At 44.6% G+C, this 20,865-nt stretch overlaps 1 protein-coding gene across 2 annotated transcripts in view; it reads left to right on the forward strand.

The window, feature by feature from the left end:
* Positions 1-20,865, forward strand: part of LOC105476218 (Fli-1 proto-oncogene, ETS transcription factor) — a 125,742-nt gene that overhangs the window by 102,103 nt on the left and 2,774 nt on the right. For both annotated transcript variants that reach the window (XM_011731928.3, XM_071075795.1), the window contains exons 6-8: positions 16,652-16,717; positions 18,452-18,511; positions 20,411-20,458. In XM_011731928.3, coding sequence (XP_011730230.1) covers positions 16,652-16,717; positions 18,452-18,511; positions 20,411-20,458 — 174 coding nt within the window. The remainder of the gene's footprint in view (positions 1-16,651; positions 16,718-18,451; positions 18,512-20,410; positions 20,459-20,865) is intronic.

Consider the following 20,865-nt stretch of genomic DNA (forward strand, 5'->3'; position numbering starts at 1 on the left):
CGTAATCAAAACACAACAATGCATGCTACACACAAGAAGTTCTCTGAGTGTAATGAAGAGATAGAAAATCATTAATGCTCAAAATGGACATCTTTTCCAAATCCCTTACAGAACAGAAGAGATCTGAGGCCAGAGAAGGTGTGGACCCAGCCACGGTCACACAGGGAGTGAAGACAAATATATACATTTATTCCTATGTAGGCAGATATTGTAGATACCTGGTACCTTAGTCAGGAATAGACCTAAATTATGTGATTGATGCTCTCCTCTATTCATTCATTTCTTTCTTGTGGAGAATCTTCTGTGCATAGAACACCAGGCTGAGCCCTGCAACTATGGTGAACACGGCACACCACCTTCCCTCAAGCACTTTCTAGTCAAACAGAGAGACACACAGCTAAGGAAGGAAGGAACTACTGTGCTTTGGAGTGAGAGCAATTCACATATATTACCACATCTTTCCATTTTCCCCTGCATTTAGCTCTGTATGGGTGTCCTTTATGATTTTAGAAGTCATAATGAAAGATGGAGACCTCTAGCAAGATTCAGCCTGGCTGGGCTGGAAATAGATATTGAAGCAAAGGGAAGGAGGAAGGCACCAAGCAAACCAGTGTGTTTGCTGGGGTGGGTGCAAGTTTTCAAGTTGGGTGTTGGAGACGGGAGCCCAGGTGAGCCCTTGCAGGAATAACTGAGGCCTGGGTGTTTGATGTGGGTTTCAGGAAGAGAGCCTGGGATAGAACCTATGCACCACGGCTTCCTGAAACCTGGAGAACCGGGTGCAGTTAGACGTTTCATTGTGAGACAGGAAGCTCAGCGAAGGAGCTGACAGTCAGGGACTTGTGTCAAAGTAACTGGGCCAGGGAGAGCAGAGTAGGTGGGCATTGAGCTGAAATAAGATTGACCATGAATTCATGATTGTTAAAGCAGGGTGATGGGGCCTCAGGGTTCATTAGACTCTGCTGTCTACTTTTATATATCTTTGAAATTTTCTGTAACTCAAAAAATGCCTCAAGACATCTCTGCCTTATTTCTCCGGGTGAACGGGTTCCCGAGTACGGCATCTTTGTTCCTTGCAATATGCACTGCCTGTAGCAAGCTGATGCGCTCCTGGGTGCAGTCCTTGGGAGGGCGGGCGTTGGGCAGCCTTGTGTGTGTGTGTGTGTGTGTGTGTGTGTGTGTGTGTGTGTGTGTGTGTATGGGAGGGCGCAAGCTGGTGCTCAGTGTGGAGGTGGGCTGTGTGTGTGTTGCCTTGTAGAGCCCTGCATATGGGGGCTTGGTCTGGAACATGTGTACCCGAAGGAAAAGGCCCGTAATACTGTGAAGTAATCTGTTATTTTTAGGGAGTAAATAACATCTCTCATGCAGCAGGTTCTGTGGCCCCACAGGCTCCATCTACATCAGAGCACACACACTTCCAATTGGAGGGTACTGCGGCCTCACAGGAGAGCCTGTGAAGAACATTGTCATTATATGTTCTTCCTTATGATGAAATGTGTCTAAGCCATTCTTAGCAAAATCAGGTATGATTGCTGGATGTGTGTGTGTGTGTGTGTGTGTGAGTGTGTGTGTGTATGTATATATGCTGTTTCTGTGGTCCAAAGGCAAGATTTATGATTATGGGATAGACAGTAGCTTACTCTCTCCATTTTATTTTTTAAAAACTGTTTTCCTTTGAAATTCCTGAGTTAATGTTCTGTCTGCTTTCTATCTGACCCTCTTCGGAGAGTTGCAGTTTTTTTTTTTCCACGAGAGAGATTAAGAGAGAGAGAGAGAGACAGAGAGAGAGAGAAAGAACAAGGGTGACAGAGAGAAACAGAGATCGGGGGAGGAGGGAGAGTGAGAGAACTGGAAACAAAGACTCGTTGTCTCTAAGCTGGAGCAGGCAGGAAACCCCAATCCCTTGGGAATTTAGCCAGCCCGCCCTGTCCTGGAGTCAGACTCCAGCTCTCTGAATTCAATTTGACAGCTTGTCTGGGACACTTTCTAAGTAACCATTATCCTTCCTTTCTCTAAGTAAAAGGACTGTTATTTCTTTTCGTGGGTGTGCTGTGCGAACTGCTATTGCACACGTGTGGCTTACACAGCAACTGGGACACACTTTCCTCAAATTATTGGAAACAGTTAGCCCGTTTCCTAAGACAAGTGTAAATTTGTTCCAGGATAATGAGGCAAAAGACTGAGTATCAGTCCACTGCCTTATTAAAAGTAGGCCTATTCCATCAGAGGAATTTTGTGTATGTAGGTTTTACTTCTTTGAGGATTCTTTTGAAATAGATACAAACAACCTTATCTTCCAATGATCATTCTCCCCAGTTTCTCTGTTGATTGATGGATTATTTTAATGAAACACATCACCATACATCCCACTGTGGAGGGAACTCAGATGTCCTCAAAGCTACCAGAGGTTATGCAGGCCACGGGCACAATTAGGGGTGACCACCTAGAGTTCAAAGGAGCCCGTGTTGTGCCTGGGAACGGGGCCATCCTGGGGTTTCTTTTAATTACTCAGACCCAGTTGAGTCACCACCATACCCTGAGGGACTGTGAAGTGATCACCCACCCTTCAAATTGTTCCTATTGGAAGACCATCCAGATTCAGCTCTGTGGGACCGCTAGAGACAAGTTCCAGAACTGTCTGGATCCCCCTGGAGCACGGAGGTGTGACAGTTTCGTTCCGGTAATACAGCTTTGCCCATTTAGGTTCTGACCTAAAGACCTGTCCTTCAAATATGACTTAGTTCCTGTCTACTCTATCTTCAAACGCACTTCGGAAGCATGTTTCCCCATTCTCCCTTTGCCGGGTATGCCTTTCATTCGTCTCAGTCCCCACCCGCAATCCATATTCCAGGGAACGACATTCACCCTTTAGGTCCCTGGTCAGATCAGACAGCATCGCCTCATTATGGTCTTGTCCGCTCTTCCCCAGGATGCTTTGCTTATACCCACTGTTTTACCAATGCGGCATTCAATAGATTCTAGCCTAGCAGTCTTCTGTCTTGTGAGATGGGAAGCATCTTGAAGGTGGGGACTATTGGATGGATGGATGACAATAATAGGCAAAGTACCTTAAACTATTCCCCAGCAGTTTGGCATAGAACTAACCCTTTGAGATGTTTCTACAAGGTGGATGTTTTGGCTCTATCCACTGCAGCTGCTGGCGTGGCACTGCCTTTCCTCTCTACCCTCTCCTAAATTTCCATTGCTTGGGACCCCAGGGTGGTTCCTTGGAAGCTGTGATCAGTCCCATCCCTAAGTAAGGAGGCAAGACTGATAAAGAGCAGATTTCAGTCACAAGATGATGGCACCAGAGCCCCCTCTTGGCCCAACCACCACAGGATCCTGCTCTCAACTGGACTCCACAGGCCCTTCAGGTCTATGCCCATCAGGAGGAGGCTGAGGACACACCAAGCCAAGGAAAGGTGACATTGCAGGGAGAATGTACTTTCTGCTCGATTCCACCTTCCTGTCTTAACTTTTCTTATGCCCCAGGCAGCTACAATAAGAGCTAACATTTGTTAAGCACCTACTATGTGCCAAGAAATTTCCTATTCACTTCACATTTATCCTTCATAAAACCTTATTAAGTTGGCATTATGATTATTCCCATTTTACCTGAATCACAGGTATGATGTTAAGCCTGAATCACAAAGCTAGTATGAAACAGAAGAGAGTCTGTTCCTGCAGTCCCCTCCCCACCTAGGCAATGGCAAGGGCTCCAAAATGGCCCTTTCCTACTCCATCTACCACCCCCATCATGCATTTCTCCCAGGTAGCTGATGTTGTCTAGTTGTTAAGATATATTCATCTGTTGACTCCAGCTACCATCTAAAAAATCAGGAGCCTGACCCAATGCGATCAATCTTATTTGCATTTCAAGAAGCAATCTAGCAAGTTAGAATTTTAGAAATTCCACTTTAAAGAGGTTGTTTGCCAGGTGTGGTGGGGCAGTGGCAATGGAGCTGCAAAGTATTTTAAAAAAACGTGCTTTGTCCATGCTCATCAGTCAAATTCTTTCTTTCTATCTGTCTCTGGAGAGAGAAGGGGAGAGGAAGCTTCTTCCATGCCACATGGAGACAAATGGGTTCCAGGCATCTTCTAGTGAAAGGCCAACGTATAGGAAGCATCATTTGTGGTGGTTTCACAGATTTTTTCCCATTGTTATGCTTTATAATTTATATAATTGTACACATATCCTTTTGTGTTTCATCCTACATTTAAGAGGATAAAGGACAAAAAGAGATTTAGAAAAGAAAGTATTATATTGAGTAACACTCTATCGATAAGAATTTCAATAAACTGAATTTAAGAAACCATCCAGGCACAGTGGCTCATGCCTGTAATCCCAGCACTTTGGAAACCACGGTGAGAGGATCGCTTGAGCCCAGGAGTTCAAGATCAGCCCTGGCAACACAACTAGACCCCATATCTACAAAAAATAAACAAAAGTAGCCAGGCGTAGTGGTGTGTTCCTATAGTCCCAGCTACTCCAGAGGCTAAGGTGGGAGTATTGCTCAAGCCCAGGAGATCGAGGCTGCCATGAGCCAAGATTGCACCACTGCACTCCAACCTGGGCAACAGAACAAGACCCTGTCTCAGAGACAAAACAAAATAAGAGTGGGGGTGGATCAATTCAATAAATTTAATAAATTTATTATTTGAGGGAAATTTATTTGAGAGAAATAAAGTTTCCCTCAAGTAATTTCATGGCTCTACCAGTTTCATGGGTAATCTTCTGCCTCAGAGCTTCACAAACCCATGATTCCCAAGGAGAAGGAAGAGATGTCAAAATCAGCTTAAAGCATCTTAAAGACACGTCCAGGATGCTCCAGCTGCCCCACGCCCCTCATAAATTCACCTGTGCCCTCGGTAGATGAAGGAATGAGGAGAACGTTGGAGCTGAGCACTTATGTTCTTAGAATAATCTCCTTCCATTGCTCTGGAATGTCCAGCCCCTGCACTGCCCCAGTATTGAGAGCCAGGGCTTCATCCCAGTGCTTAACTGGAGAAGAAAGGCGCCTTCCTGCCACTACAGAGTTCACCTCTTCTCACCCCTGTGCCAGAAGGTGCCAGGCCAGGCACTGCAACTGGCCACTCAGAAGTTCCCACTTTGCCCTTTCTGCCCTCCCCAGGCTGTCTTTGGTCTTTCTTATCAGAGCTGCCCTTGGATGCACTCTGAATAAATCAAGACCCTCACAGGCGCCCATGGGCTCTGCAACATTAATGATGGTGACGATGAATGCATGAGCCCAGCAACATTTTAGGAAAGGACGGTGACATTAGGTAAACCTCCAAGTGGAGCAGGGAACTGGTGCCAGGCTGTGGGAATGGTGCTGGGGGACTCCAGAGCACCCTCCCCATTGGTTCCCATTGGACTCAGCCCAACAACGACTCCTCCTGCACTGCCAGGGAGGGGCCTTCATGACCCTGAGTGCTTGGCAGGGTAGAGCTCCACTACAGTTCTCAGTGGCAGTTCACACCCACTGGGTGGGCCATTTGGGTGTTGCATGTCTTCTGATTTATCTGCAGACTCTCGGATGTTACTATTTTCAGCCTCCCATCTCTACCAAGTTTCACCATGACACTGCACACTCATCCCACTCCAGATGACAGAGCAAAGACTCCAAGTGCAGTTGGCCTTGCTTGATGCAGCTTCATTGCCATTGCTTGGTTCGTAATAGAAGTTAAAAGTGATCCCCGTTGGCTGTTTAGAGGAGAGGGGTCCCAAAATACTTTGGGAAAAAAAGGGGCAGGCCCACAATGCCCTACCAGGGGCCACCTCAGTACAAAGTATTCCAAATGTGTTGGTTCTGCCTAATATACTGATTTAGAAATTCCACCACAGGGAGGTTATTTGAGGGGATTGGTAGCTGGAAGATATTTAAAAGAAACTTGTTTAACCAAATTCTCATCAACCAAATTCTTTTATCTATCTGGAGAGAGAGAGAGAGAGAGACAGAGAAGCTTCTTTTATGCCAGACAGAGATCTATGAGCTTAGGCTATCTTCTAGTGAAAGGCCAACGTATAGGAAACATCATTTGTTATTTTAATATAAAAACCTTTCTAATCTCTTTTTATAGATTTAATAACTCTCTCTCTTCAGAAGCCCTTATCTAAGTTAATAAAGAGGTTGTTTCTCATGAAATATCATTGTTGGAGGAAAGAAGCCTTTGAGGAGGAAATATGGAGGCTAGAAACACTATCCAGGATGTCAGTGGGTTTTTTCTTTCTGGTCTCAGGGATCCGTAAGATCAAGATGTTTAACATGGGTCAGGTGTGGTGGCTCACACCTGTAATCCCAACACTTTGGGAGGTCAAGGCGGAAAGATCACTTAAACTCAGGAGTTCAAGATCAGCCTAGGCAACATGGTGAGAGTCAATCTGTACATCAAATAAAAAAATTAGCCAGGCATGGTGGCACGGGCCTGTGGTCCCAACTATTTGGGAGGCTCAGGCACAAGAACTGCTTGAGCCTAGGAGGTCAAAGCTGCAATGAGCCAAGATTGCGCCACTTCACTCCAGCCTGACTGATAGGGTGAGGCCCTGTCTCAAAATACAAATGTTAAAAAGAGGCTTAACATGCCTCTTTGATAAAGTTTAAATTCTTGTATTTGAAATATTCTAAAGAAAAGATGGTAAAAATTGAGTGGAACAATTACCTTATGTGTCAAAATCCAACACACTCTTTGAAACTTGATTCAATTCCTATCTGCCTCGAGATACATTTTTATTCCTCCTTAAGACTATAGTCTCTTCTCAGAGCCTCACCTCATTTACAGGCTATTTATGGACCTAATTACAGATTACCTTGTGGTCTTTAATTGTGAGTTTTCTCCCGGCTCTTTTCTTCCAGCCCTGTAGATATTCAGTAAATACCATTGAATATTTACTCAATCCTGCTCCAATAAAGGAAGAACCAGAAGACATTAGCTTTGGTTGACACAAGAAAAATTAACTTCTTATGTCTCATGAACTAAACTCTGAAAAACAGTATCAGCTAGAATTCTGTGGGATGCTTTAGAGTATAGAAAGCATTTTCATATGCACGGTCTCATTTATTCTCAAAAGATCCCTGTGAGGATCCAGTGTGCTATTTGCTTTTCCAAACTCTTAAATTTAAGAATAATCACACCACTCTCTCCTGCCCCTGCCAAGTATCTACCTTTTATAGAGAGGTTCACTAAGAGGTTCAGAGAAGTTAAGTCATTTGCCTCAGACCACACAGCTCATAACTGACAGAGATGAGAGACAAAGCAAGGAGTTCTGACCCCCCAGCCCAGAGTTCTTTCCTTTGCCATGAGCCATTTCCCTGTTTGGAATGGATTCATGAGAAATTAGGGAATTTCTTCCCATGAAGAATCTCTAAGAGCCCTTAGTAACACCACAAACAATCCTATGCTTGATAAGTTTTAGGTATCACTCTTCCAAAGAGATGGAAATCATTCTTGGTATCATTTTGAAAAATCTTTGAGCTCAAGAAGTCTTTGGCCTTTTGGGCCTGTCTGCAAAATAATTATCAGCCCTGCCCAATATACTAGAGGAGGTTAGAGAGAGGCAGTTTTTTGCTATGAGTCATAATTTCAATTTCTATTAAAATTCTTACATGGCCACATATGCTTTCTCTCAGGCTTTGGGCCTCTGGGCCTGTGCTAATTTGCATGTCTGGTTTAGATAATGTCTGAAGTCCTTCCAGTCTGAAAAGGAGCCTCTGATTCTGTGATATAATAAGTGAGACCACGTTCCACCTACCAAAACTTGATGGTTCTTTTTCTTTTAACGACTGTGCTCTGTCTGATGTGTGGATGCACAGCTCAGGGACTGAAGTGTTTCCTGCTCACCTGCCAGGCCACAAAAGAAGGATTGCTCCTGGCCGGGCGCGGTGGTTCACGCCTATAATCCCAGCACTTTGGGAGACCAAGGTGAGTGGATCACCTGAGGTCAGGAGTTCAAGACCAGCCTGTCCAACATGGTGAAACTCAGTCTCTACTAAAAATATAAAAATTAGCCAGGTGTGGTGGCAGGCGCCTGTAATACCAGCTACTCAGGAGGCTGAGGCAGAAGAATTGCTTGAACCCAGGAGATGGAAGTTGCAGTGAGCCGAGATTGCGCCGTCACACTCCAGCCAGTGAGCTGAGATCGCGCCATCACACTCCAGCCTGGGGCACAAGAGCAAGACTTCGTCTCAAAACAAAACAAACAAACAAACAAAAAAAGTAGTGCTCCTTCAGGATGAACTTACCTGTCCACTTCTGCTACACTGACCCCAGAAACTTGTCCTTTCCTGCAAAGCACTTCAGACATAGGCCAAAAGGCAAATCGTGGGAAGTGCTGGGATTTAAAGTTTCTTGATTTGAATGGCCGTTCTAATTCAATGTGAATCCAAGACCACAGACTTGACAATCACCTGATTCGAAATATGCGAAAAGTGCTTGAGTCTTTAAAAGATGGGGTTCATCTCACCTTTCACTATTCCTCTCCCAGACATCAAAAGAGATGCCGTCAAGTTTCTTAGCTAACTTTGCTATCCTACAACATAAACAACTCTCACTCATACAAAATCTAATGAAAAGGAATTGGCTTTCCAAAGGGACTTTGAGACCAATGTCGGGCAATCTGTCACTTTTCAAAATAAAATTATGGAAGTATGTAGAGCTCCGTTTTCATAATGTTAGATCAAGTCTTTGCTCAAATTAAATGTTTTCAGAGAAGCCCTCCCATCCCTGCACTGCCTACTTCCCTCCTCTGTTTTTCTCTTCGTCATAGCGTTCATCACCTTCTAATATACAATGTAATCTACTATTTGTCTTGAATGTCAGCTCCACAGGGGAAGGACGTTTGTCTAGCCATTGTTGTATTCTCAGCACATAAAAGTGTCTGGCAAGATAGTAGACATTCAGTAAAACTTTGTTGAATGAATAAATGTGTGGTGGGACATAAGGCATCGATTAAATCCAATAAGTAGGTGACAGTGAGGGGCAAGAATGAGTTTTTGAGAGAAACAAAGGTGATTAAGATACAACCCCTCTTCCTAAAGATGATCACCTAGCAAGGGACACAAGTGTACAAAGAATTACACTCAAAGGCTAAGCAGGACATGGGCAGTAGACACAAGACAACTCACCAGTGAGCCTTGACCTGCAGAACTTTGAAAGCAAAGGACATACAAGCTGAATGTTACACAGATGCAAGAGTGTATCCCCTATGGCCATGGAGAAGAAGGGCAACCTCGCTGTGAACATTGCAACCATGAGGGTCAGAGCAGGGCAGAGGGGGTTGTGCATAAACTGCCTCTCGTTTATCCTCAAGCCTGATTACCTAAGTGAACTGTTATGTTTTCTTTTTCCTACCTAGAATCCTCTTAAACCAGAGGCAGATTTGACCTAAGAGGTATGCAATTTAGTTGCGTCTACATGGCCCAATATGGAAGGAAATTTTGGCAAACACCCAGTTAATCTAGTCAGTATGAATTGCTTTTCCACATGAGGCTGGCCCAAAAATCCCACTTTGAGGCCTTATCAAAATAAATAGGTCATTTAGACATCTGTGTCACTTAGACACAGAGCCTGTGGGAGAAATGAAATAGAAGAAGGGCCCAACCTCAGCAGGGAGCCTCACGTGGCCATGGCAAGGCTGTGCCCAGCAAATGTGCCCCTTTACTCTCCACGCTTTTCATATTTAAAAGTCAGTCATTTCTTCCAAGCCTTTTCCTCCTAGGTCTTTTTTTCCCTTTGCCCATCTAATATCTTCAACAGTACCTCCATTATGCTCCACGGAGCAGGGTTGGCTCCCAGGCGGAGGGGCTGTTGGATTCCAGGACAAGATCCTTAAGCAAAGGAAACCTGATCCAGGATGTTTTTTCCCTGTGAGTTCCAAGTTTGGGGAAAGCGTTCCTTGGATATTTTCCTTCTTCCAAGGTCTCAGTGGATGCCAAGCTCCTCTGTTGCTCTTTGGGATGTAAGATGCCGCTGAAGTGAAGGTTGAATAGCCCCGCTAGAATGGTGGGATGCAGTGAGGACTTGGTCCTGAGCTTCAAGGCCAGGTGGGCAGAGACTCTGGCACCTGACAGTAGGGGAGGAAGGAGGATGCTGGGTAATGCCCACGCCTAACATCCAGGCAGACCACCCATAGCCATCAGCCCTGTCTGTCTTCTGGGGTGGGATTTCTCAAACCAGGGTCCAGGATAATAATCCACCTCTTATTTTAAAAGAAAGCCATGATTTATTTTATTTTATTTTATTATTTTATATATATATATATATATATATATATATATATATATATATATATATTTTTTTTTTTTTTTTTTTTTTTTTTTTTTGCTTTGGAGACAGGGTCTCACTTTGTCACCCAGGCTGGAGTGCAATAGTGTAATCATAGCTCACTGCAGTCTTGAACTCCTGGCCTCAAGTGATCCTCCCACCTTGGTCTCCCAAAGTGCTGGGATTACAGCCATGAGCCACCACACCCAGCCTGAGAGCCAAACTTTATTTAAATTTGGGAATCACTGTTCCAGGAGCACAGAAATAAAACTGTCCTTCCTCCTTTATAGCCCTCAGGCTTCTCTTCCTTTTCAAGGCCTTCCTCAATGAGCTTGGGAACCTCATCTCACCAAGATAAGCATGGCAGAGGGGCAAGCAGGACTGAATAGACTACATGTATGTGGTGTGTATTTTTAAAATCACCATTTAGCACATGCTTATTTAATCCTCATAGCAGCTGTGGAAAGCACTTGTGATTAATGCTTTTCAGAGAAGCAGAACTGGAGGTTCAAAGCAGCAGAGCAACATGACCAAGGTCACTCCACAAGGCCAATGTCTGCCACTGGGATTTCAATCCCAGGTTAACTGATTGTAAGTCCCATTTCCTAACTGTCAAAATAATCCCCAGGCCCACCAGAGAGAAAGGATACTTTCACGATGACATCCTAGGCCCTGCGTCTACTTTGCCTCGGGGCAGGGCTGAGGGTGAGGACTGGAGGAGCAGAGACTGCAGCAGACAAGAAGCTGGTCCTGAGCTGTGGGTTGGGAAGGTTCAGGCCCTGCAGCAGGTCTGGCAGGTGGAGCGCAGGACAAAGGAACGCTTAGAGGAGAGCAGCTTCTGCAGGGTTGGTGTCTGGGAGAGGCTGCTCCTCCCCAAAGACTGGACCTATTAGAAGTACAGGACCTCCAACGGAGACGGGGTTTTAGGGGGTCACCTAGTCCAGCCCTTGACCAGTACATGTCATAACCTGTCGGACAGCCCAACAACAAAGACCACTGCTCACCTGTAGGTTCTTCCCTGTCAGAGTCGGAGTGAATCTTCCTCCTCGTGGGCGTAGCTCTCTGAGGAAGCTGAGGGCTTTGGGTCTCAGGGCTACCATTGATTTGAGCATTTCTCCTGTGCATCTTCATTCTTTCAAGAAAGGAGGTCTGGTTCTGGCTACCAAAGGGCCCTGCTCTGCTGGGAGCACAAGCAGCCTTGCCCATTGCTTGGCTCGGCTGAAAGGTCTGCATTCCGAAGCCAGGATTTCCAAGGATAAACAGGGTTAGGTGCTGCCAGCCTTCTCAGCAGCAACCAGAAATTCAATGAGAAGTTTTGGGGAAAATTCATCTTTTTCCACCCAGTCATTGAGAGCAAGGTTTTATGACAGAGGGGATGAAGAGAGAGGCTTTTGTGGGCTGATATCGCTGTGTTGCTGGCCTCCAGTCAGGTCACAAGGTGGAGGGCTGCATGCCGGCGGGGACGTTTGGGCTCTCAGACAGCTGAGGCATCAGAGCTGAAGGAAATATCTTCCCAGAGATGTTTGGCCATATTTCTAGGACCAGGTTAAAGCTTCACACAGAAGCTGAGTTAACACTGGTATGTCTATGAGAGGGTCATGTCCAGAAACAGCTTTCTCCTTCCAACAGAGACTTTGTAGGAAAAAAATCTCCATGCTCATATTTCTCTACCCCAGGAGGCGCTTCTGGAATCTAAGAGGCCATTTAGTGTCAAATTCTGCCCCACCAAGCATCACATAATGGTGATACTGTTAAGGACATCATATATGTGAGGCTGAATTATCCACAATGGCTGGCAATGTCTTCATTCTCCAGAATGAGGCTCCGGCCTCTTTGCTTTGGCAAGAGTTGATCTCAGGACTGCCTGAAACCAGAAACTCCAGGCAAAGCTCTTTGGGTCACTCTTCTGAAAAGGAATCACAATAATAAGATCTGTTATCTTGGTACTCTGTGAAGCCAGGTGTCGGCCTTCACTACAGTGAAAAGTGAGTTTGTCAGAACCAGTGTGATTGTCTGCTGATTAAGCCATCTGCCACCATGGAAATGGACCGAGATTGTCAACTGGTGCACTGGTGCTGACAGCCACATTTTTACATACTGGGCCTTTGGCTGCCATCTCAACTTTGTCTTTCCAGAAGTCAGTTCTTGGGAGGCAGACTCCAGGCACCACATTCTAGAGGGCCTCCATGCATGCTCAGGCTTCTTCTCACAGCAGGCACACCCCGCCTAAGCCGCACTCCATGCACTGAGGGACAGTTGGGGCAGGAGCTCTCACGCAGCCAGGTGTTGGGCTCTGCAAGGAGGTTTGTGTGGGGATGTGAGCCACTGGGTCGGCTCCCTGGTCCAGACTTCTGCATTCAGGATATAGACATAGCTCTGTGTGTATGTTGGGGACTGGAGATGACCACACTACTACATTTTTCTTGAGTGACTTTTAGTAGGAAAAAAAAAAATGAACCCTCTCTTCAACACTGACATTGTTTAAAACACATAAAATGCACATCACTTCACCAAGCAGCATTCAGGCCTTGACTTCCCTGTGGGAACAAGCTTTTAGCCTATGCCTCATAAATAGGTGGATTGTGATCCACTCTACTCAGAGGGGACACGGGAGTGATGCAGTCTTTACCCCTCAACACCCCAGATGGAAATCTTATGCCAGAGGCTTAATTTCGTGAAGTCAGGGAAGGAGCACTGGGTTCTCTTCAACTAGTGATATCATGAACAATAAGAAGAATTGTGTATATGTAGCAAGTAGGAGAAAATATTGGCCAAGTTTATCTATTCATTCAACAAATACTTACAGTCTACTAACTCTGTGTGGGGCCCTGTTCTAAGTGCTTGGATATATCCGACCCAACAGAGATCCCTACTCTTACGGACCTGATGTTCAGGAGGCAGGGGGATAGGAACCATAAATGACAAACACTAATTAATTACTGATTAAATTATGTGATAAGTGGAAATAGAAGAGCAGAGGAAGGAGGATGAGGGAGTTGCGGGGAGGAGGGAATTAATGTGGATTTGGGAGGCTGCCCAACATGTTTCTGGGTCTGAATTTTTTTTGGTCTATGACACAAACCATATTCTTGATTGCTAACATCCACTGAGGCCCCCTCTGTGCTGGGCACTATGCTGGGTGTTTACTTGGGTATCTCATTTACTCTGCAAGACTGGCCTGGTTCTTCATACCCCTAGGGCAGAATGCAAGACTTTAGTTCTTGGCCTTCTGCATCTTCATGCTTTTTCTTTGGAGCAGAAATTGCTCTGAAAATGCTGGTTTTAACTTAAATCTTACATTGACCAGACGTCTCTTCGAGCCCCAGAGCCTACGGAGTGCTTTTGTTAAAACCCAGAGCCAATGGGCTCAGGCTGTCCTTTGTGCAGCCAGGTACCAGTGGGAGGATTTTCCATGCAATTACTTGGGAATGAAAAAGAAATGAGAGGGAGGCCTGTGGTCTTTGCTACTCTGACTCCACAGGCTGCTGGGATGGACGTTGGATGAAGACACCAGCTTAGGGCATGGCCTGTTGCTATTTATGACTCTATTACTTCACAGTGAGAGCACAGTTCAGGCTGACTGCTGGGTGGCCTCTGTGTTTCTGTCACTTCCTTTTTTTTACCTATGTGAGGACTGTAGCATTGGTTGGGACTTCCAGAGTCCTGTTAGCCAGGCTTCTGCCATCAGATGGGCCTGTGGACACATTGCCCCATCAAACGCTGCCTCCTTCCTAAGGCCCTGGGGCATCACAGAAAGATGGGGCTGCCAAGCCACTGCTCTGATAAGGCACACCTTCAACCAGGCTCCATCACTCAGAGCTACGGGAAAATCCCATGGTCATATGCCCTCTGTTGGTGACAGGGAATTCTGTCATGCATTCAGATTTTTGCATGTCTGCTCTGTCCCTGGAACTAGAATAAGAGAATAGGGAGAAAAGCTGATAAGAAGTCAGTGATAACTATAGCCATGGCCATAATTTAGGCTCCAAAAAAAATAATTCTGAGTGGTTACCAGATAGCTTTCAGAGAGGGTTGAAGCCTTCAGTAGACTAATGATTGAGCAGAAAAAATGTTTAGAAAAACTTGAGACAGATTTTATCCATGCAGTAAGTCAGAAGTCAAGTCAGAAGTTCAGATGACATGTACGATTCCTGAAATTTAGTGATTTTTTTTTTCTTTTTGTTTGAATGTGTCACTTCTCTTCTACTTTCTGTTCTGCTCCCACTAGAATGATCTCCTTCCCCCAGGCCCTCGGATCCACCCCACATACCACCACAGGCTCATTCTTTGCCACACCCTGTTTTCTAGCATGGCTGCATGCACAAAACCTCCCTTAGTTCCCACTGCCTGCAGCGCCAAGGTCACAGAGTTTACTGAGCTACCATCAGCAAGACCTTGAACATGCCTCGGCCCTCTCTCCTCTCCCTCTACATTGCTCTCCTTCAGTGGTACAGCTCCTCCCATGGCTGTCTCTAGACCTCGCCTTGACATCTCGCCACCCACCTCTGCCTTGTTCCTGCGTGATCCACTCCCCTCTCTCGGCCCTCGTTCCACTCACCTCTCCCTCAACCTCCAAGAGCCCTTTGTGTTTCCTCCACGCCTTAGGCACATGACCCGCGTTTCCTCACAATCACAGTTACCCTCTCATACTCACATGCAAGGACAAGAAACATGTTTCCTATGACTTCACACCCACTCCCTGGCCATGCACACAATGCAGTATAGAAGTTGGTCCCAAATCTATTACCGGAGGCCTAAGCAGCAGCCTCCTCCTGCTCAAAGAAAAATGTTCTGCCACTGCCAACATTGCACTTCCTCAGCAAGACATCTCAGAAAATGCCCATCAGAGCCTTCCACCTCATTCCAAGCTTGTAAACAAGCTGGTTTTTCATTTGTCTTGTTTGTTTTTAAGCAAGAAGCATCCCTTTAGAGGACGAATTAGGAAAGAAAAAAAAAGTCAAACAAAAACAAAAACAGGAGTGGAGCTTTGCCTCTCTCTTTTGTCCCCTGCCTTGCCCTTCCTCCCTATCCCATCCCCCTCACTTTCTGTGTTGCTTTTCATGCCAGTTGCTAAAGACTGTAATTTTAAAACTGAACTGGCTTTTCCAGAGCCTTGAGGAATGTGCATCTGCACGTGGATTTTTCCACAAAAAAAAACGTCCCTGTTTTTTGGATCTTCTTAGCCAGAAACAATGAGGCCAGGCAATCAGAGTCCACCCGTCTCCCAACTCTTATTCTAATTTGTTTGAGAGGCTCAGAAGGGGCTGAAGGGCATGGTTTGTGTTTTACCCTGTCAGACTCTTGTTTGATGAGGTTTGTGCTCCATTTGTTCGGATGGTTTTTATGGTTTCTTTGTTGTTCGTGGAATGACTTTGAAAGTCATAATTCTGTATCCTCAAGCTCCTCTGCTATTCCTGCTCAATGTCTCAATGGGACTCCACCATGAGAAAGGGAAGGAAGAAGTTTCCAGCTAGTTAGTTAATCGATTTCTGAGCACGTTTACGGAAGCATGTGGAATCTTTCAAGAAAGAGGTTACGATCACAAAAGTTCAGATTTGAGGAGTATTCTCCAAGACAATCAAGAAGCAAGCCCTTAGTCATGCCCAGGTGGGGAGCAGGTCTCCATCCACTCATTTCCTGATCCAGCCCCTCTCCCAGCCACATTTCTGGCCTCTTCCCTTTCTCTGTGGTCATCAGCCCAGTCCTCTCCACTGTCAATAGAAAAGCCCAAGAGCCCTCAGAGAGCCTGGAATGTGCTCCCACCCCTGTGATGTCATCCCACATCATCCATGTTCTGAAATCGGGGACTGGAGTTGGCCCCCAGGAATGTCACGGCCCTGGGCTTTGAGACACTCTTTTTATGGGCCTTTCACCCAGTCCAGACCTTGCCTGCTCTTCAGAGCTGCTTGAAGGATTTTGCCTCAGAACTACGGACATTTAAAAAATGTCTAACCTTGTGTCAGTTTATATTTGTAGAAAGCTTCATAAGGTGCTTTTCCATATGTTATTTCATTTGGTCATTTCCACAACCCCATAAGGTAGATAAAACATAAATTTTTATTTCCACATTAAAGAAAATTGAAGCCCAGAGGAGACTTTTTATTCATCCCAGGTTTCACAACAAATAGTGTCAGGGAGAGAAATTGAACCAATCCTCTGACTTCACATTGAGGGTTCTTCCCATTACTTTGGCTCCCAGATCTTCTCAAAGAGTGTTAAAGTTCTTTCCGCCACCCCAACCCCAGGGGGTGAGTACACTTCCAGAATTTAGGGATGCTTTAAAAGCCATTGCTGAATTGAATTTTATTTCTCCTGATCACTATAGATAAAGCTCACGCAACTTTTCTGAGAAGCAGGCGATGCTAATATACCCCTATTTGTTATTGTTCATTAGACCCTTCTTATGACTCAGTCAGAAGAGGAGCATGGGGCAATAACATGAATTCTGGCCTCAACAAAAGTAAGTAAATGTCTTATAATTCTTTGGAGGAAAGCATGTTTCTGAGGACGGGGTTGGAGAACAGGATCATAAGATACAGGAGAGCCGCAAACATTTGTTTCCCTGCTTTTTGAGTAGACATCAAAATTATTTGCCAATTTAGGGCCTTTCCATGATACCCAGTCCTTGAAAGATGGTATGAGATTTTCATTTAGATTTTTGAGTTTTGTTTTATTGCACTCCGTTTTAGAACATTGGAAGTTTGAAGGTTTTCTTGAGACAAGGTTCTATACCAATGAATGGTCACTGTCACTGGCTGTGGCTTCTGTTATTTAAATCAAGGTAATGACTCTCTATAACTTTGCTCCCCTAACTGTTGAGGCTAAGTCATACCAATTTCCCCATCCCCCTTGATACTGGGTAGACTTCAACATATCATCACTTGGTGGAGAAATTGATGTCTCAGACCCCCGCCATCTCCTCCACATCTTCCATCCCTGATGAGGAGATGCCGGGGGTCTGGGACATCAATTTCTCCACCACGTGGTGAGATGATGGCATGTCGAAGTCTACCCAATAACGCCCATTAAGGGAATAAGGGGCAAGAATGACTCACGAACTCTTGTACCAGAAATCAATCTTGCCATGCCTAGAAAGCAAAATATGAAGCACATGAGCAGGTGGTAAAGGAAAATCTTTCAAGAAAGAGGTTGGGGTTACAAATTAATGCCAAAACAATAACCAAGACCCCTTCCAATTATGTGTATTAATTATTTACTTACTCTGCACATGACATTTGGCAATATAAGATTCACAGAGATGAATCAGACATGCACTGGTCCCATAAGCGGGAGAGAGAAACCACGCACACACAGAACTCCTTTCATCTGGTTGGTATCAAGGAAGGCTTGTGGACCTGGTAGCATTTGAGTCAGCTCTGGAAGGAGAGGCAGGATTTGGACCTGTGGCAATGTGGGCTGGGGAAGACGTCAGCTTGGCATGTCTGACAGTCAGAGAGGACCTCAGGTTCCTGGAGTTTAGGATGTGTGATGCAGAAGAAGTCTGGAAAGGTAAGAAACAGAATCGTAAATGATGCTATGAAGATAGGCCTTAGTTCTTTAGGCAATGAGGAGTCACTAAGGTTTTGAACAGTGGCGTGCATGGTGGGTTGTGGGGAGAGAGAAGAGTAATGAGGACACCAGTCAGACTAAGCCACAAACCATGCAAGAAGCAACACAGATCTGCAACGCAGAAGTGATCATGGGAATGGAAAGGGTGTGTGAGAGATACCAAGGAGGAAACTCACAAGACGGGGACACCGCTAAGCAGCTGATCTTTGCTCAGATGTCACTTTCTCAGTCAGGACTTCTCTAACTTTCCGATTTGAAAATGAAATCCGCGGCCTCAGTACCATCAGTGATGCTCTACTGTTGGTTTACTTTTTAAAAATTTGAAAATGAAAAGGTGACATTTGAGCAAACACAAAATTTTAGGAATTTTAAAATGTGTTTGTTGTTGTCTCTCCCATTGGATTGCAAGTTTTACCAGGAATGGCTTGTTCATTCCTGAATCTCCAGCATGGAGAACAGGGCCAGCACATAGCAGATTCTAGGTAAATGTTTCTAAAACAAGAGGAATAAATGAGTCAGTGGAGAGTGGGTGAAGGAATGAGTGAGAAAGCATATCTGTCAAGACGTCTCACTCCCTTCGGGGAGCCGGGTCCTACTCACTGCATTTCTTTCCCTCTTGCCACAGGTCCTCCCCTTGGAGGGGCACAAACGATCAGTAAGAATACAGAGCAACGGCCCCAGCCAGGTACCTGCCCAGGATATGTAATTTCTCCTTTGCTTCCTGCACAGTTGATTCCACATGGTCAACTGATGGAGGCTTTAAACAATATACTACATATGTTCTCTCTTATTTCTCTCAAAGAGGGTCTATCTTTGACCCTAATAGGCCTGCGAATGAAGTAACAGGTACTGAAATCAAGTGGAGACTTGTTAAATATCAAAGGTGAAAGGAACTTGAAGATGAACTGTTCCAATGCTTTATTTTGTTAAATAAAGAAACTGAGGCCCGGCGAGGTGAAGTGACTCGCTAAAAACCATACAGCTGGTTAATGAAAGAAATAGAGCTATAATCCCAGACCCCCAAATTCCTGTCCAAGCCTTTTATACTTCCCCAAACCTTACTTTCAGAAATATCCCCACCCTGTGATGGATCGGCTTAACAATTAAGGCAGAGGAACTTTTAAAGCTGTGGACTTGGAGACTCCGTATTGGAGAGGAACTTGGAGATTTCTGGGTCTATCATACCCTCACCTCTACCTTACTTGTGCTTATAGTAAACCAGGGCATTGACTCTCTAGCTGGGCCCAGTTCCACTATCTGACCCAAAGTCCGCCTCCTGGAATTTCCGCTCAAGCTTTGCCTTCTGGAGAAGCCTTCCTCCTGCTTTCTCCGAAACCCTTTGCGTATCTGAAGACAGCTGCTGTGCCCAAGCCCCAGCTCCTCTCTCTGTCTTCTTATGTGATGCAGCTGAGATAAAGTTCTGAACAAGTCATTTGCTTTGGGGTAGGCAAACATTATTCTGCATCTCCACAGAAGGCAGAGCAAGAGAAAAATCAACCGACATTTCACCTGGAAGGTTAAGAAAAAATTTGCTGACTGTGGATCACAAGTCAGAATTAGAGAGTTTTAAAGACTGTCCAATAACAACAAAATTATGCATTAGGCATCAGCTGCCAAAAATACTTGAGTTATCATATCAATGGTGTGGATGAGAAAAGATGGTCTCAATGGGCTTAAGGACTCTTGAAGTTAATTTATGGTTCTAAGTAGAAACCCAAAAATCATATTGGTATTTTTAAAATTGTAATTATAGTTTAAAAAATAGCAAAATTGCACAAAATACATGACAATTGTGCCAAGTCGAGACCCAGCTCTCTACCATGATTTCCTCAACTAACAAAAAAGGAGATAAACCTCTCACCTAAACCAATATTGCAAAGACTTTTTCATGGCTAAATGAACACATACGTTTTGAGTAAAGTGAGATTTTTAAGAATAGTCATTCTATAGCTAAAATACAAACTCTGGTTTGTGCTGACATTTCTAAGTTTCAAATCACAGAGTGTTATCCTAGAAGAAAACTGAGGAATCCAGTAGCCCAACCCACTCATTTGGCAGATGAGAAAACTGATTCCTAGAAATTGTCCAACAAGTTATTTGTTTATCACGTAACTGCTGCTAAAACCCAGGCTGCTTGGTTTCTAGGCATGTGTTTTTCATGCTACATTTAAAAAACAGATTAATAAGGTTGTTAGTATTAGGTAGAGCTATTAAAGACCAGTAACCATGAGACCTTCTTTAAGCTCATGGAGTCAGCTGTCTATTGTATCATTGAATATTAGCCAGTTCCTTTCCAAATGTTTTCATTGTTTTGCCTTGGGTAATGACAACATAATCTGCACATTTTAGATGCCAAATAAGAAAAAGTAATCCTGTTCCTATTCTTTGTTGTTTCTGTCATTATTGAGATGAAGACCACAAATGTCATCAAGATCTTTGAGATCTGCAAATAAAAGCAGTAAAGTTTTCTGAAATCAGTCTTTCCCGTGATCTTGAAATAAAAGTATAAACCCTTATGGTTTTCTTATGGCGGTTGTCATATTTTTAATAACACTGAAGCAAATTTCCTTTTTTATTTCCTTAGATCCATATCAGATCCTGGGCCCGACCAGCAGTCGCCTAGCCAACCCTGGTGAGTTTACCTTGGCCTGCAAGCCTTTTTTTTGGCCAGAATGTTTCGTAGCTTTGTGAAGTCACAGAGAATTCTGTCCAGACACCTGAGTGGGGAGTAACATGCACCTCTTTCCTTGAAATGTTCAGTGTCTGTTTCTGGAGCATGTGAACAAGAGGTCAGGGCTTGTTATGAGGTGTCAAGGTTCATCAGCTGAGGATGCTTCTGGGAATAAACACTTTAGCACTGCATATGTGCACTTAGGTGTAGATAAGTAATGAGCGGCACAGGTAGGCATTTTAACTGGAGAAAATGGGCAAGAAAGAAAAAGAAGACAACTCCACTCAGCTCTCCGTTGTCTCCCGCATGCAAGGCACAAATAAGTAAATATTCCAAAGTGCTTTATTTGTGATTCTAGAAAGTGTTGC

Source organism: Macaca nemestrina, chromosome 12 (assembly GCF_043159975.1).
Source record: "Macaca nemestrina isolate mMacNem1 chromosome 12, mMacNem.hap1, whole genome shotgun sequence".
Classification (NCBI taxonomy): Eukaryota; Metazoa; Chordata; class Mammalia; order Primates; family Cercopithecidae; genus Macaca; species Macaca nemestrina.